This window comes from Pristis pectinata, chromosome 23 (genome assembly GCF_009764475.1).
Source record: "Pristis pectinata isolate sPriPec2 chromosome 23, sPriPec2.1.pri, whole genome shotgun sequence".
In the NCBI taxonomy this organism is placed as follows: Eukaryota; Metazoa; Chordata; class Chondrichthyes; order Rhinopristiformes; family Pristidae; genus Pristis; species Pristis pectinata.
Genome location: NC_067427.1, coordinates 12,787,061 through 12,803,563, shown reverse-complemented (window position 1 = coordinate 12,803,563; position 16,503 = coordinate 12,787,061). Strand labels below are relative to the sequence as shown.

The 16,503-nt window shown below is 39.5% G+C and overlaps 1 protein-coding gene across 5 annotated transcripts in view; it reads left to right on the top strand.

The window, feature by feature from the left end:
• The window catches only part of fubp3 (far upstream element (FUSE) binding protein 3), a 91,164-nt gene that overhangs the window by 48,186 nt on the left and 26,475 nt on the right, over positions 1-16,503 (top strand). For all 5 annotated transcript variants that reach the window (XM_052037231.1, XM_052037230.1, XM_052037229.1 and 2 more), the window contains exons 9-14: positions 1,073-1,171; positions 2,148-2,250; positions 4,142-4,242; positions 5,908-6,052; positions 14,607-14,770; positions 15,695-15,768. In XM_052037231.1, coding sequence (XP_051893191.1) covers positions 1,073-1,171; positions 2,148-2,250; positions 4,142-4,242; positions 5,908-6,052; positions 14,607-14,770; positions 15,695-15,768 — 686 coding nt within the window. The remainder of the gene's footprint in view (positions 1-1,072; positions 1,172-2,147; positions 2,251-4,141; positions 4,243-5,907; positions 6,053-14,606; positions 14,771-15,694; positions 15,769-16,503) is intronic.

The following is a 16,503-nucleotide window of genomic DNA, read 5'->3' as shown; positions in this document are numbered from 1 at the left end:
TAATGCCATGCTGTGAAGAATATAGTTCAACAATCTGAAACACGTCAAGGATGCTCGGCCTTGGACACTTAACGGTTGAAAAACAACTTGGTGGGGCAAATGCAAAAGTTTAATCTGTTCAAGTTATTATTTTGCAGAGCACACTTTCTGATTCTTTTGCTCTCTTCAAGTCCTCTAACTCTCATATTTTTACATGTCTTTGTACGTACATTTCTATGGAAATATATATCCATGCTTGAAGGTGCAATAATCCTTTGGAGAATACAGAGACATGCTAGTCTTTCTGAATCTAAAGGAGCCAGCTGGGTTGTGTAAAGGAAAGTCTTCTCAGCAGCTAGTCTTGAGCTTAAAAAAAACAAATGCCAGAAATATTCAGCAGGTCACAACATTTGTGCAGAGAGATGCAGTTAGTGTTTCAAGTTGATGATGGCCTTTCATCATGAAAGATCCCTATTGCCATAGACAATATCCAAGTCAGGTTTGCAGTGGAACTCTGTCCACTTACCTGGGTGACTGAATTCCAGCAGCAATGTTCATGGAAAGAAAGCAGCCTGCTGGATAGGTGCTAGAAATTCAACTTTAAATATTTAGTCCTTCTACCATCAATGCACTGTGGTTGATAGTGCTGTCTTTGAAGTACTCTGCTTGGAGGCAACCCTGACAACCAAGATCAGAGACTTTGTTTCGCAGAGGAGTAAAAACAATGCTCTTGACTTGAAGATATTGTTTCTCTCTGCACATAATGTTGCCTGACCTGATTATTTCCAGGGCTTTGTTTTTACTTCACATTTCCAGCATCTGCAGTTTCTAGCCTTTCAAAAAAAATAAAATGCTGTACTTGGTCAACTGCTTGCAGTGAAAATGTAGATGAGAACTTGTGTGTACTACTTGTAGCTTTGTAATTCTGCTGTTTAATATTAATGTAATGCATTTCTTTTACACCATTGCCTTCTATTTTGCTCTGTGTGGACTTTTCAGGATGCACAGTTCTTGTACAAATGGTTTGACCATCTCCAATAACAATGTTGTCTTTTAACCTCTTCCTTGCCTTCCCCTACTGCCACTTCTTCAGCAAGCTAAAGAGATGGTCTTGGAAATAATCAGAGATAAAGATCAAGGTGACTTCAGGCGGAATGAATTTGGTTCTAGATTGGGTGGAAATAGTATAGATGTAAGTACTGCTTTGATTGTGAATTGAGGTTACAAAGTTTACGTATCAGTTTTGGGTTGACTTTCATTTCATTGCATTTAGATTGGATCATGTACCATAAAACTCATTTATTGGATATACAGTGTAGAAGAGTTTTTAAACTTGGCATGAATGTGATTTTTCACATCAGCAAATATATTCAAGTTTTGAATAGCCAGGTTACATCCACTGCATTCACTCCCGGTTTGTTGCCATGGACATGTCTGTCTATGTAAGCAGTGGTGAAAATAATTCATCTCTCCAGGTTAATGGTGAACATTCAGGGAAAAACACTTAAAGATTATCCTGACCAATATGAATTGGTGGTTTTTTTCCTATTTCCTCAGTCCAGATCCCATTAACTATGGTTTGATTGTTTTTTTAAGGTATTTTATACATTTAGGAGGCAAATGTTGCTGATTCCACAATGGCTTTGGGAGCATGGATCAATTGTCCAAATAAGAAGATCCAAGATATAATTCTTAGTCTCTGAGCCAACCCCTAGTCACCAGCATATTCATTTCACCACCTTGAGAGGTGGTATCGAAAGCTTACACAATTCTTACTGAACCCCAAACAGTAGTCCATGCTGGAAGTAGGTGTTGGGACAGGATTGGGCTTTATGTCCTGTGATTGAAAAGTGTGGTAGTACTCGTATCAAAGCAATAGTCAGGTGGGCTAATTAATGGAAGTATAACCCACCAAGGAGTCTTTTCCTTCAGGACAGGAGTGAAAATGACAAACAAAATGATAAACATATTATGCAAATCTAGCCTATTTGGTTGTTTGTGCTAATTATTAATGACTTCTACAAAAGTCCAAGAACATAATGGTTTGATGGCTTGAAAGTTTTATTTTTAAAATAAGTTACATTGGAATCTCTATACTTTGCTAGGCATTTGTAAAGACTTAACTATGTGCATGTGTATATGGAATTAAGATTTTATCTTTTTCCTAGGTTGCTGTACCCAGGTTTGCTGTTGGTATCGTAATAGGAAGAAATGGCGAAATGATAAAAAAGATTCAAAATGATGCTGGTGTCAGGATTCAATTTAAGCCAGGTAAGGAGAGACGGTTTGTATTGGCAGTCGGGCAATTTTCCAAAGCAGTCTTTTCTCTTTGGAATTTAGTGCTGCTACTCGTTGTAGATTTGTTAAATTGTCTGAATCTGTGAGGAGTTACAATTCTTTAATTTGTTTTTGGTGCCGAACCCACAGACATCCTAAACATTCCTGAAAAATCTCATTCTTCGGAATTCTACAGATGCTCGTAGTGCATGTAGTTGATCAGTCGGTGCCAAAGCGAAGGTGTCACTGAAAAGCACATTTTTGCTAAATCATTTGGGGTGGTACACTTAGCCAGTGCTTTATTTAATAGTAAAGAATTGAAGTAGTTACCCAAGTGCTGGATGTTCATCACCATTCAAAGGATGTTGTGCTGTGCTGAAAATGGCAGATAAATAGTTGTCTGAAAAGTTAACACCGTCATTTTGGTTGGCTGAAATCTTATTGTCAGCATTGAATTTGAGTAGTTCTTCAGAAGCTACATAGGTGCTATGGGCCAGGTGGCTTCTTGCTCTTTCATTCTACTAAACTTAAGAATTTCTAAATGGAAGTTTGCTTCATTTCATTGAGGTAATTGGCTCCAGTCCAACAAACTCAATTTCAGCATTTACTGAAAACGTGAGTTGGGTTTAAATTCTATTCTTGGGCCATGATGGCTTTAATATTAAGGGCCAGGACGTTTTGCTTCAGAAAAAATATCTTTTAGATTGTGAGGATTTTTCCAACATAGTCCTGCATGCAACAGCAGCAGGTAAAGCCAGTGATTACTTTTAGTTCTGTGTGATAGTTGTCTCATATTTCGCAATATTTCTCAAACCATGCCTGGGATGTAATCTTAGCAAGCACGTAAAATTAACTGGAACTCAGCACAGCAAATTTCGGAATGATATTGGAATATGTTATGAGTGGATTTTTCTAGCCAAAAGTGTCATTGAGTTTGGTTGGGAGATATTCAGGCTGCCCTAGGGTGCATTTCGTTATACTGGGAAACAACTTTGACCTTAAATTCATTTGACTTTTTGGTCTTGATCCCTTTCACTCTCAATGCTCCCAGCCCATTACTTTTGATTCATATTCAAGGTGATGGTCTGTGGCCACTTGGGACGCCTTGCATGTCATTCACGTAGTCCTTCATTGTGGAGTGACTTTTAGCAGGCTCTCTGATTCTAGGAAGTGTTGTTGCTGAGCACAAGTCTATTCTACCCCACAGTCACCAGATAATCAACAACACAGCCTGAATTCATTTTCTCTCTTTAGCACCCAGTCCCCTTGTCTTTAGCATAGTAGACCAGATTAATGCTCCTTCAAATTCATTACAGATGTATGGTTATGCAACATCATACAGGACATGGCAGCCCATTTGATAGACACCTTGTCCACAACCATTCACTCACTTCACTGTTGCCCTCTGTGTTACGCACCAACCTGATTTTGAAATGTATCACCAATCCTTCATCACTGGGTCAAAATTCTGGAAATCCCTTCCTAACAGATCCCCACATCTCAAGGACTGCAGTGGTTCAAGAAGGCAGGTCACCACCACCTTCTCATGGGCAATTGGGATGGGCAATTAAATGCTGTCTCAGCCTGCGAAGCCCACATCTCTTGAATAAATAGGTGAAGTCTTTATTAATGGGGGATGTTTGGATCTATTGCATTGCATGAAAATTGAAGTAGCGCACACTTTTGACTTTTCTGTTTAATTTTTCCTGTTATGCGAGATGCTATTCATTAACTTAAAGTACTTCAGTCATTCAGTCTCTCTCAGTAAAGACATAGTATGGTTCTATCCATTTAATGACATTTCATTCGGCATTTAACTGCTTAGCCCTTGTGTTTGTAAAGGGCACCAGGAAATGCATGTCTCTCACCAACTTGTTTCTTCTAGATGATGGTGTTATGCCAGACAGAATTGCTCAGGTGATGGGACCTCCAGATAGGTGTCAACATGCTGCTCATATGATTAATGAACTTATTCACACTGCCCAGGTGAGGAAGCAAAAGCTTAAGTGATAATATTAAGCAAAAAAAAACACATGGCGGGAGTCTCTATTTATTTCTGCTGGTTATACCTGTACAATCCAGGGGGTATTAATGAACAGTATAAAAGTTTGGGCTACTTTAAAGTCACTTGTTTTCAGAATTAGCCCCTTACGCTAGTAGTTTCCGTGATCATCACTGGTTCAAGATTCAATTCATCTGAATTGGACCTGCCCACAAAATTGCCAGTGCCTCTAGGTTTTGGAAGAGCTCTTCAAATTGCGCTTAGTTTCTTGGGCTTGTTGTTGCTAGTGGACATGTTTTAAAGGGTTTTCATCTCAGTTTTTAATTTGCTAAGAAATTAGCTAGTGTTGAATACTGAGAATATTAAATGGTTCAGTACAAGATTTATAGTCAGTTTACTCACAGGTGGAGGATTGGATATCCTTACTAAAATCCTTTTTAGTGACAAACCTATTTTCAGTCATCTTAATAAGACAGCGTCGTCACCTAACTGAACTACATGAGGGCATTCTATTTAATAGCAAAAAGAGATTCCATCCTATTATGAAGTCGTATGGTTTAAGGAAGATTTTGTTTGCAATTGAGCAAATGAATTTTAGTAGTAAAATAAGTGTCACCCAATCAGAATATTTCAAACATTTTGGCTACAATTTCCCAGATGCAATCAATGTTTAACTGCCCATTATAGTTATAGTTTAGCATATCTGTTGAGTATTATTCAGTTGCTGCTTTGTTTAATTTTTGCATCAATTATTTTCTCCCCTCTTCACCTAGATTTCTTCCCCTCCTAAAGGTACTGGAGTTCGTGGGTACATCATCCACTGGATTTTTCCTCCTATTTGTATCTAAGCACATGTAGGCAAACGAATTTAGTAGGCCTCGGCATTTTGTGTGCTATTTCGTGTTAATACTGATTGTAGTTGGCCTATCAGCCTGTTTTTTTTTGTGTGGGGAAAAAAATTTAGTATAAAGACCTATGTCCTATTAGTGAAGATTAGAAACACCCATCCCCGTGCTTCAACCAGATCAGCTTTTCAAATTGTCCAAGATTTTGTATTTTAACTTATACCATCAAAGGACAAAATGTATAACTTGCAAAAAGGGAGTGAATTATAATGGCATAATTATTTCTAGTCAAGGTCCCCTCATATGATCTGGAATCCTTGTCAGACCTGGCACAGTGTTACAGACTCAAATGTTTGTAAAAATGTAGTGGGGAAAATTATTGGTAAAGAAGAAAAATGCTCTTCTCGTTTTTCTTTTGCCTGCATCAGGTCTGAGTTTGTGTATTAAGCAATGGTGAATTCTAATGGACATAGTAGGGCCCACTAAAATGTTAGCAATCTATCGGATCTGTAAAGTGTAATGTTGCAATACTAGTTTAATTCCATTAGATGGAGTGTACTTACACAACTCAATGACTGTTTCTACAGGAAGTAAAACTATGCTAAAACTAGTGGATGCTTGTAAAGTTGCTTTACTGACAGCTCTTGTATCATTAAACTAACTGTTCACCCGAAGATAAGGAAACCCCTTTTGTTCTCAATGCATTATTTTAATTCTAGGTATTTGATGTTTGAATGCAAGTAAAGATGAACCTCTTTGTAGTTCTGCTCTGCATTTTTTTAAAATAACTATTCATTCTTTCAGGAGAGAGATGGTCAATCTGGCTTTGGTGGTCCCGGAAGAGGACGGGGTAGGGGTCGTAGTGACTGGAATGTGGGACCTCCAGGTGGAATGCAGGAAATAACATACACAATACCCGCTGATAAATGTGGCTTAGTTATTGGAAGAGGTATGACAATTTAACTGAATAATTGTAATGAATCTTAATTACGTAACAGAAAACTTCACGATACTGATAATGACTGTATAACAATGGAAGTTTCTAACTGTAGAAAAACCAAAATTGATGAAGCATTTTCTATCATTTTTAATAAGGAGGGAGAAACCACTTGCATTGGCATCTGCTCATGTTCAGTACAAGTTGGTTGGAAAGCTTGGTGCACTTTCTTGGATTTTTTGGTTAGTAGCTTAAGTGTCAAATCTTAAAAGGGACAGACAAGCATGAAGCGCTTTTTATTTCCAACTATGCCCTCTGTCCATTTTAAATGTATGTTATCGCGTCTCTTGCCGTGTTCAAGGTTTGCCACTGCAGATCACCTTTCCTTCAAGCTGCTGGAGTAACATTGTTGGGAGTGCTGTTGAAATATTGCCGTTTTTAAGGTTTCCACTGAAGAAAACGTTTCTTAGTGAAGTCCATGAAAGACTTTGAATTCTTTAATTGTTGTATTTGGGAATGTTACTCTGTTCCCTGATTTGTTTTGGCCAGCCCTTCAAGAACTTTTGGAGGAAACTTTATTGACTGAGAGGTTCAACATTCACCTCTGTTCTCTAATTTTAAAAATGAGCCTGGACACATCCCTGAGCCTCTCCATCATCTGCAAGTCAGAAGTGTGATGCTGCTGCAGCAGCACTTAGAAGCTTGATGCCATCCAGAGCAAAGCAACCCATTTGATCAACACCCCATCAGCCACCCTAACCATTTGTTTCCTCCACCACCAGCACATGTTGTCTGCAGTCTGTACAGTTTACAAAATGCTCAGCATTTACTTGCCGAGGCTACTCCAACAACACCTTCCAAACCTGTGACTTCTACCACCAAAACAAGGATAATGGGTCCATTGGAACATCGCCACCTTCAGGTTGCCCCTCCAGGATTCACACGATTCAGGAGGATATATTGCTGGTTCTTTGTCATCACTGCTTCTAAATTCAGGAACTCCCTACCCAGCACCACGGTGGGAGCACCTTCACCAGGAGAACTGCAGCACTTTAAGAAGGTGGCTCACTGACACTGCCTCAAGGGCAATTGGGGATGGGCAATAAATATCTGATATGCCAGCAATATGCAGATCCTGAAAATGATTGCAAGGTTAGACAGAACCTATATCAACATTTGGGGAGTAGCTCTTCAGCTACTGTGAGGAGGCATTTGACAAGCTGGTGATGCCCTTTCCTCTGTCAGACAGCAGGAAACTGCTAGTTACCACAGTCAGATTTGTCTCCTTTCTTTAAGATGTTCATTACTGTGGTATTCCTGAGATCCCCTGGCATATCATCCTCTTCCCAGTTGTGGATTTATAAAGTACTCCAAATTCACTGGAAGGGTAAATGAATCGCTCTCCTCTCCTAGACCAACATCCCCAGCATTGAGACCCTAATTAAGTTCACCGTTCTATTGGGCAGATTACATTGTTTGCACACCTGATAGCAAACTCTCAAAGCGTGAATACTATTCTGAGCGCTCTCAGGATGAAGTTACCAGGTAGACATTGGAAACGATTTGAGGATATTCTTAAAGCCTCTAAAAAGGAATCTCCACTGACTCCTGGGGAGCTCTGGACCATCAGCACTCTCACTGAAGCATTTGAAGTAAGAGTGCAGGACCTTCCCAGGTGATGAATGCCCGACTTGTGTACAGCCCATACATATGAAAGTGGGTTTGGGAGTCCATCAGGGTGGATTTACTGGCAGCTGCAGGCATTTTCTGATGTGGGAGCTTGGTTCATGGCAATACCCAGATAGTTGATTTAAACGTTCTGTGGTTGTCCTTGATTGGCTTATGTTTTTATTTAAATATTGCTGGGCAGCCACATCTGGCTTGCAAACTTCAGGTTATGAATAGTTCTCGGAACTGAACCCTGTCATAAGCTGGGGAGGACCTGTAATTGTGTTTGAGTGTAGCGTGGTTGATACAATCTATATGGACTTCACTAAGGCTTTTACAAGTTCATATAAGGGACACTTGCCTAAAAGGTAAGAGCCCAGGTGATGGAGGACAATCTGGCAAGTTGGATCCACTGTATTCAGAAAACCTTGAACAAGATTCCTCTGTACTTCCTAGGGTCCTGTCATTCATTATGTATATGCTTGTGCCTTATTAGTTCTTCCAAATACATTAAAGGGTCACAACCCAAAATGTCAACTGTCAGTTTCCCTCCATAGATGCTGCCTGACGTGCTGAGTTTCTCCTGTGTCTTTTGTGTTGCTCATCTCACATTTTTCAGGATTAAATTTCGTTTGCCATTCCCATCTTAGCAACTCATGTCATTCTGCAGCCATGGACCTCTGGCTACTTCCAACCCCACCCCCACCCTGCTCTGAACACCAATTTTCAGATGAACCTGTTAATCATGCCGCCTCCTTTTACAAACAGCAAGGGTCCTAGTATTGATCCCTGGGGCAGATCTCTGGTCACTGTTGATAGAAGACAAGGTGATGTTAGAGGGTTATTTTTGCAATTGTAAGCCTGTGTCCAGTGGTATACCACGGATCAGTGCTGGGGCTATTGCTATTTGTTATATACATTAACAAGCTAGATGTGAAAGTAGGCGATATCATTAGTAAGTTCTTGGGTGAGATAAATTAGTGTTGTTGATAGTTGCCTTTGTTAGCTGGGGCATAGAATACAAGAACAGTGAGGTTTATGGTATAACTGTATAAACCATTAGTTAGGTCCCAGCTGGAGTACTGCATGCAGTTCTGGTCACTGCATAATAGGAAAGATATGATTACACTGGAGAGAGTGTGTAGCAGATTTCCTAGGATGCACAGAGGCCACCAGTCAATCTCAGTAACACACTCATTTGCCTGCTGAACTTGTCCTAACATTCAACACTTCAACTCCACTTGTTTCTCCAGATCAAAGGTTAACTATGGGCTCTTGCGTGGGCCCCACCTATTCCTGTCTTCTTTTGGGATAAATGGAGCAGTCTTTGTTTCAATCCTACTCGGGCCATTCCCTCAACTCTTTCCTGTATATTAATTGCATTGGTGCTGCTTCCTGCACTCAAAGAGAAATCAAATTTCATTAAATTTGCTTTCAATTTCCACCCTGCTCCCACCTTTATACGGTCCATCTGACCTTTCCCTTCCCTTTCTGGATCTGTCGCCATCTCAAGGGATATGCTAGCCACAAACCTCCATTACTAGCCAACACACTCAGTTATTTTTAATATACATTCTTTCACCTTGCCTCCTGTAAGGACTCCATTCCATTCTCCCAGTTCCTCCATCTCCATTGCATTTGCTTGGTGAGGCTTTCTGCACAGGTGCCTCTGAAATTTCTGCCTTTCCTTCCTGAGCCATGTTTTCCCCTCCATATGAAGGCACAACCTTTGACCACATCTCATCTTTTTCCTGCACCTCTGCTATCAGCCCTTTTCCTGGACAGTAAACACAGCTCCCCTGGTCCTTGTCTTCCACCCCACCAGCCTCCATATTTAGCTGGATCATCTGTAATTTCTGCCAGCTCCAACAACATTTCACAGCCAGATGCACATTCCCCTACCTTTTCAGGATTTTGAAGGGATCTCTCCCTTAACTCGCTGGTTCACTCTTCCATCCCAACCTACTGCTCTTTGACTTATGGCACTTTCCCATGCAATTGCAGGAATTGCAATGCCTGTCCTTTCACCTTTTCTCATCCCATCATCCAGAGACTCAAGGCGAGGCTGTTCTTTGAGGTTGAGTTTCATTGGAACAATGTGGGAAACTAACAGGTCAGAGTGGGAGATGGGTGGAGAGCTAAAGTGGAACCCCAGGTCACATTTGTGGACCAAGTGTGTGTTTCACATAGTGGTCGCCTAATATGCATAAAGATTTCTCCACTGTAAAGGATTACATATTATGTACAATAGAGTTTACTAAATTGAAAGAGATACAAACACATTACTGCTTAATCCTAAAGTGTGTTCAGAAAGGTAATGGCAAGAGCATATTTCTAAATCATGCCAACATGGTAGGGAAGTAGAGAGGATTTTTTGAGCAAATTAGTATTATTACTTTTTAAATGATTTGGTTAATTGTTTTGCATTTTCTGTCAACTACCATTGCATATTGGTTAAAAGTGATTCTTCTGTCTAGCTAACTGTTTTCAATAGACTAAATGAGCCTGTTGAGAATGAGATTTTAAAAAGCATCTTGCTGGATTTAGGATTTTATAAAATGGAGATCCACTGAGGATTGTGAATAATGTATACTGAATGGCTAGTTCACAAAATAAAATAAAATCATTGGTTGATTTGCAGCCAAAACTGATGCACTAATTTAAAAATAGGTATCAACTAGTTTTAAATTAGGTATCAACTAGTATTTGTTTTCCAATACTTTATTCTCTTAACAGTGTCAGGAAATATCCAATATGCTGTCCTTACCAGATCTTTCTTTAAGGTGCCAGATGCACTAGCTGTGTTAAAATGTTTAACATTTATTATCAGTGGCCAATGTATGAAGTAAGTGATTTGAATCAGTCTTTTAGTTTGCAGCAAAAAAGCAGAATGTGAAGAAAGCATGAAGAAAGTGACTAAAGAGTTTTAGAAATATGAAAGACTACTTTTTTCCCTTGGTAAAGTCTGTGAAATCTTTGAAGCCTGTTTGTTCTTTTGGAGAGTTAAACTTTGTAGGACTCCTTTACATTTTCATGAAGAGAATAATGAAGTGGCTTAAATTTCTGACACAACCCTTGACCTGTTTTAACTAAACTAGTGATGGCTGAATGGAGCTGTTTTTAAGATGAAACGTGACTCCAATCGCCCAAAATTGGTTCTCTTTTCCCTACCTCCCCTCCACCCTACAAAACCCACATTAAAAAAAAGACCAGTTCATTTGACTATATAGTGGTTGTGAGAACAGGGGCGGGTGAAGAAGCACACGCTTTGAAAACCCAGTGCCTCATTGTTCACATCTTTAGCTTAATGTGACTTACAATATACTGAAGCTAATGTGACATTAATTGTTGGTGGTTGAGGTTTCGGTTCATGATCTTGTGTGAATCTCTCCTCTCTCCAACAACCCCCACCCCCCACTCTTGTCCTCCTTTGGACAGACTGCAATTGAAATCCGACTGCATAACCAATGTTTCATGGGTCTTTTCAGGATCACTCTATCTCCCAGTCTCTAAAGTTGATGTCCGGCATTGCCTTTTCAGTGGCTCTGACCAGCTGAAAGAATCCTGAAAAGGCATCGAGGCAATAGAAACGTCAAGTGTTTTCTATGTTGGGTGAAGGCAGAAGCTGGAAGATAAATCGTTACTTCTCTTCGCCATATTACCATGATAAAAAAAAAATTGATGGATAATTCTCCAGTGCTGGGCAGTGTCATTGCTGTCTTTTTAGTGATTTGATTAATTGCTTTACAATTTTCATCAAGTACCATTGCAGTCGGTTTCACATTGCATCCCTGTCAGGCGGAAGAATAGACTGACTGTTGAACGTGTCTGTGACTGGCCACCAAGCGTCTTGTGAGTGACCTCCCCCAGTGGGTGCATTAACCACCAAGGGCATCCCTTTAGAGACACTGGAGAGGGGGTGGGGGCGAGAAATTGAGTGAGTGAAGCAGCCAGAGCAAGCACACACAAGAGATGTAATTGATGTTAGGACATAAACATTAGATTTTAATCAGCGTGCAAGTTTGAAAAGGCTTTGAGCTCAGATTGTTCAATGAATAAAGCTGTGAAGGGAAGGCGTAAATTGGCTACATCTAGGAAGGCCATGCTTTAATTGATTTTGTAGGGGAATAGCCTTTTTTGTAAAAGTTCCTGGGCTTCCATATGTTTAACAGGTACTGTTCCTGGTTTCTAACAACATTACAAAAGGGGTGCAATTTAAATGCACTTTGCACTGTAACTGTTTGGGTGAGGGTAAGAAATTCTTGGAGAGAAATCCATGTAAATTTCTTTAATGTGAATATCAATATAGTAATTGTTAGCAGGTTTTTTAAGCAGGTAAATTTTGTTATGAGTATTTTGTTTTCCTCAGTGCAAGGTTACTGATTAATCCTTTTTTTGTAGTAGAGAATAAATGTAACACAAAATCCAAATTAAACTCTGCACCTTAAGCCATTTTGATTTGTTTAATTGCTGTGGTTGTAAGCTAATTGAATTCAATGCTTTGTATTGCTTAAGTGTCTCCAGCTTGTTCCAGTCTGCTAACAGTTTTCATACTCCAGTATTATGTTTCTGAATTTTGGAGCGTTGTCAAATCTGCAACCCACTGCATTAATAAAGTTAGCACCATTGTTCATCCAGATTTTTGCTTGGCCTTTACAATTGTTGGTATAAGTCAAATGTCCTGACCTGATTTTTGTCACAGGAATTGTTAACATGTTGGCTCGTTCTGGTCACATAAATTTGCTGTAGTGATTGCTCATCATTCTCTAATTGCTTGTGATAAATACTGTCTTTGTTTAAAAAAAAATTCTGTGTTTGCATTTTATTCCCATTATGGTAGCAAGTTTGTTTTGTATCGTGAATTTTGTAACGTATGATGCATTTTGTTATGGTGATGTTTCCTCTAATTTTTGCTTTGGTGTTTAATGAGCAATTTGGCTGCTAATATTTTCAGTGAAAGTTGTTTCCTTAGAGGGACATTGTTAGTCACCTCGAGTACCTTTTTAATTTCAATTCCTTTTCCCGTCTGCCCCCTCCTCGGCAGAAAGAAAACAGGAAAATTAATCTGAAATTTCAACAACGTGGTAATAAAGATCTGCAATAATATTTATACAAAAATTAAAGAACACCTGGTCTGTTTTAATAAACCTGTGTGCAATTTAAGAGGAGGTTCTTAGGTTTTGGTCAGTTTAGAAATCTCAATGTGTTTAATTATTAAACAAAAGAAAGGCGTTTGTGTTAATTAATAACTGTCGTGATCAAGTCAAGATGCTCCAGTTTTCACCTGCATTTTTTTTTAAATATTCTGGTTCACCCACTGCACCTTGAAGTTAAATTGAGATGGACCTAAAATGCTAGCAATGCCCATATCCTATGTATGAAGTTCAGAAAAGAAAGAAACTTCCCACCTATGGTGCAGTTTGAGTTCTGTGTTTTTGAGAACAAAGAAAACAGCAGCAGGACATTTGGTCCTTTAGAGTGCTCTGCACTGCTAAATAAGATTGGCTGATCACATTTCAGCACTTTGTATCTTTTGATTTCCCCTAATTTCCAAGAATCTTTATTGAACGTGCACAATAACTGAGCACCTACACCCCTGCAAAGAAATGAAATTTCTCATCTTATTCCTAATTAGCTCGCTGCTTGTTCTGAGACAGACCTTTGTTCAACAGACCTCAGCAGTGGAAACTCTCTTCCAACATTAAAGCTGTCAAGTCCCGTTAGAATTTTTAGTTAAAAAAAAAAGATGCAAGCCTGATTTATTCAATCTCTCCTTGTATGAAAATCACTTTATTCAATGGGCCTGGTTCCACTCTCCGGAGTAACTTTATCCTTCCTTGGGTAAGATTATGAAAACTTACAGTACTCCAAGTGTGGTCTTGGCAAGGCCTTGCATGATTGCAGTAAAATTTATTTTGTGATCTGATCCCTCTGTAAAGTATTTAACATCATTTGCTTTCCTAATTGCTTATTGTACCTGGTTATTAACTCTACATGATTCCTGTACAATGAAACCCGGGTCCCTCTGAAAACTTTCATTTCCCATTTTCACCATTTTAATAAAAACTTCTGCTTTTCTATTTTCTCCAAGGCAGATAACTTTTCCAGGTTGCCACATCTGCTAACTGCCACCTACCTGTCCACTTAACCTGTCCATATCTCTCTGCAGCTTCATTGTGTCATCCTTGAAGCTTATTTTTTCTACCTGCCTTTATATTGCAAACAACTTTGCATATGCTGCACTTGCTCTCCTTATTGAAATAGATTGCAAAGATCTGAGGCCTGGGCATTGATCCTTGTGGTACTCCACTTGTTACAGCCTTTTCTTGAATGACCCCCTTTACCAAAAGCTTTTTGGACTTTGAAATCTAGTTTCTTGGGTTTATTTTATTTACCCTGTTAATTATACTTACAAAAAAAGTTATTGATTTGTCAAACAGTCTCCCTTTTCATACCACCACATGGTCATATTTTCTTACTGACCTATGGATATGTTGCTAATAATAGGTTTGAGGGTTTTTCCAATTAATAGTTTGCATATTGCTGTTCTTCTCCCTCCCACCTTAAATAACAGGGTTATGTTGCTATCTTCTAAACTGCAGAGACCATTCAAAAATCTACAGAATTCTTGAAAATTCAATGCAATACAATCATCTTTTGAAATATTTAAAAGAAAAATCCTAAATCCTTCAAGTTAAATCAGTAAACACATTTTAGGAATTAACCTTCCTATCGAGGCTTTTCTCAAACGTTCACGATATCTGGATCTAACTGTGAATATTGAAGTATTCTGCAGGTGCCTAAAAATACAGCTAATCAAGAGCATGAAAATACACTAGCTTTATGACTTTCAGAAAACAATCTGTTCAGATGTTAACATTTTCATTTTATTCTACAGGTGGAGAGACCATCAAAAGCATTAACCAGCAAACAGGAGCACATGTAGAATTACAGAGAAACCCGCCACCAAACTCTGATCCTAATATTCGAATATTCATCATTCGTGGAGCTCTACAACAAATCGAACATGCTAGACAATTAATAGAAGAAAAAATCAATGGGGTGAGCTTTGGTCAATTTCTTCTCTATCATCTAATTTGCATCCAACCTTTTCATTGCACTTTAGATTGTTTAGAAACTGCATCAGAAAATCAGACCTTATCCAATGCTCTTGTAAGTTGACTATGAGCCTTCCAACTTCAGCACAACTGATCAATGTCTATCGATTCTTGTATGTTCTCTTCTGTTCCCTCTCACCTTGCTGCTGATACTCATTTGCACCCATCTTTGGTGCAGTGATTCCCAGAATTCATAGAATGACCCCATTTGAAATTTACAAGTTCCATCGACATCAAAACCAGTCCCAATGTGCCAGGAGTCTAAAGTCTTTCTTCCTCACCCTTGTATTCAGCTGCAGATTCATTTGCACTATCCCCTTATGTCCTGCATTTTAATTGTGTCCTTGCTCTAAATTTGCATGCAAGGCCTAATCTTCCTCTCTACCAAATGGATTTGGTACAGATTACAGACCACAACATCTGGTAGTATGCACTCCACCTCTGATGTTCTGTATCCACTCAGTACCATTCTTGAGCCTGACTTCGAGGAGGTAATATGCCATTGTGGAATTGCATCTGTGGTCACAGAAAAGCCCATCTGTCCGAGTAACTGTTGAATCCTTTGTCACTGTATCTTTCTTCTTCCTACCCCACTGTGTACAGCTGAGTCATCTAAGGTATGATGGGTGTGGCTCTGGCTGTAATCCCTTGAGTAATCTTTATCTTGAATACCTATTAGACAGCACTTAGAGGGACCCCTGCACAATCTGCCTCGTCCTCCAGATCCGGTTGCTCATTCCCCCTGCCTGCAGGTGCTGAAATATGCTTTCACATAACAACTTAGATGCACTGTAGATGATGTGAATTGGTGGAAGGTATTAAATAAATTCAGCCTCTCTACCTTTGAATGTTTTTTGTCCACTTTTAGGGTCCTGGTCCTGGTGGCCCTGGAGGATTTAACACGAACCCTTACAGTCAAGGACCACCTGGACACCATCAAAAGTAAGAATTGTTTCTGTATTTTGCACTTGCATGGTTTGCATTACTTTAAGCAGAACCGATGGTCAGTTAGTGTCTGTACTCTTAAACTGACAAGCTTTTGCTTTGGAATGGAAGATGTTAGACCAGTTCCAGTGCTATTTGTGTACTTCTGTCCAACCATACGAGGATTGATTTATTTCTTTGGGGGCTGTCTTAATATCTTTTCCTGGGGCTTTGAGTTCATTTTTGGTCCTACAAATGGAAGCTCCTTACCTTACAAACTTCTGAGAAATCCTTGCCTGATATTGTATGTACGCAAAATCAGCCCTCTGGGACATCTCGCGTGGCAAGTCCAACTTGGCTAAGACTTATTAAGTATCCAACCTAAAGCAGAGATTCCCAGACTTTGCTGAATCCCACTACTGAGAGTTTTGTTTTTGCATCCTGCTCCATCTAGAAAATCTATTTACTTTATGCCCCCTTCTAACTTTCCAACTCCTAACCCACCCTCCCTCCCACCTTTAAGCCTACAACTTAATGCAACACTACTCACCTGCACAGATGAATACTAACTTTCCTTCAGTTTTCCTCCTCCCTCCTCCTCCAACACCTCCCACCAACCCCATCCCCTCAACAACACTCACGCAAAATTTTTTCCCTTCTAAATCTGCATTGTGCACTAGACTTGCAATTTCTGCAGTTCCTCAAAAACTGCAGCGTTGCCCAGTTTGGGTGTCTGTGCCAAGCCTGCCATGG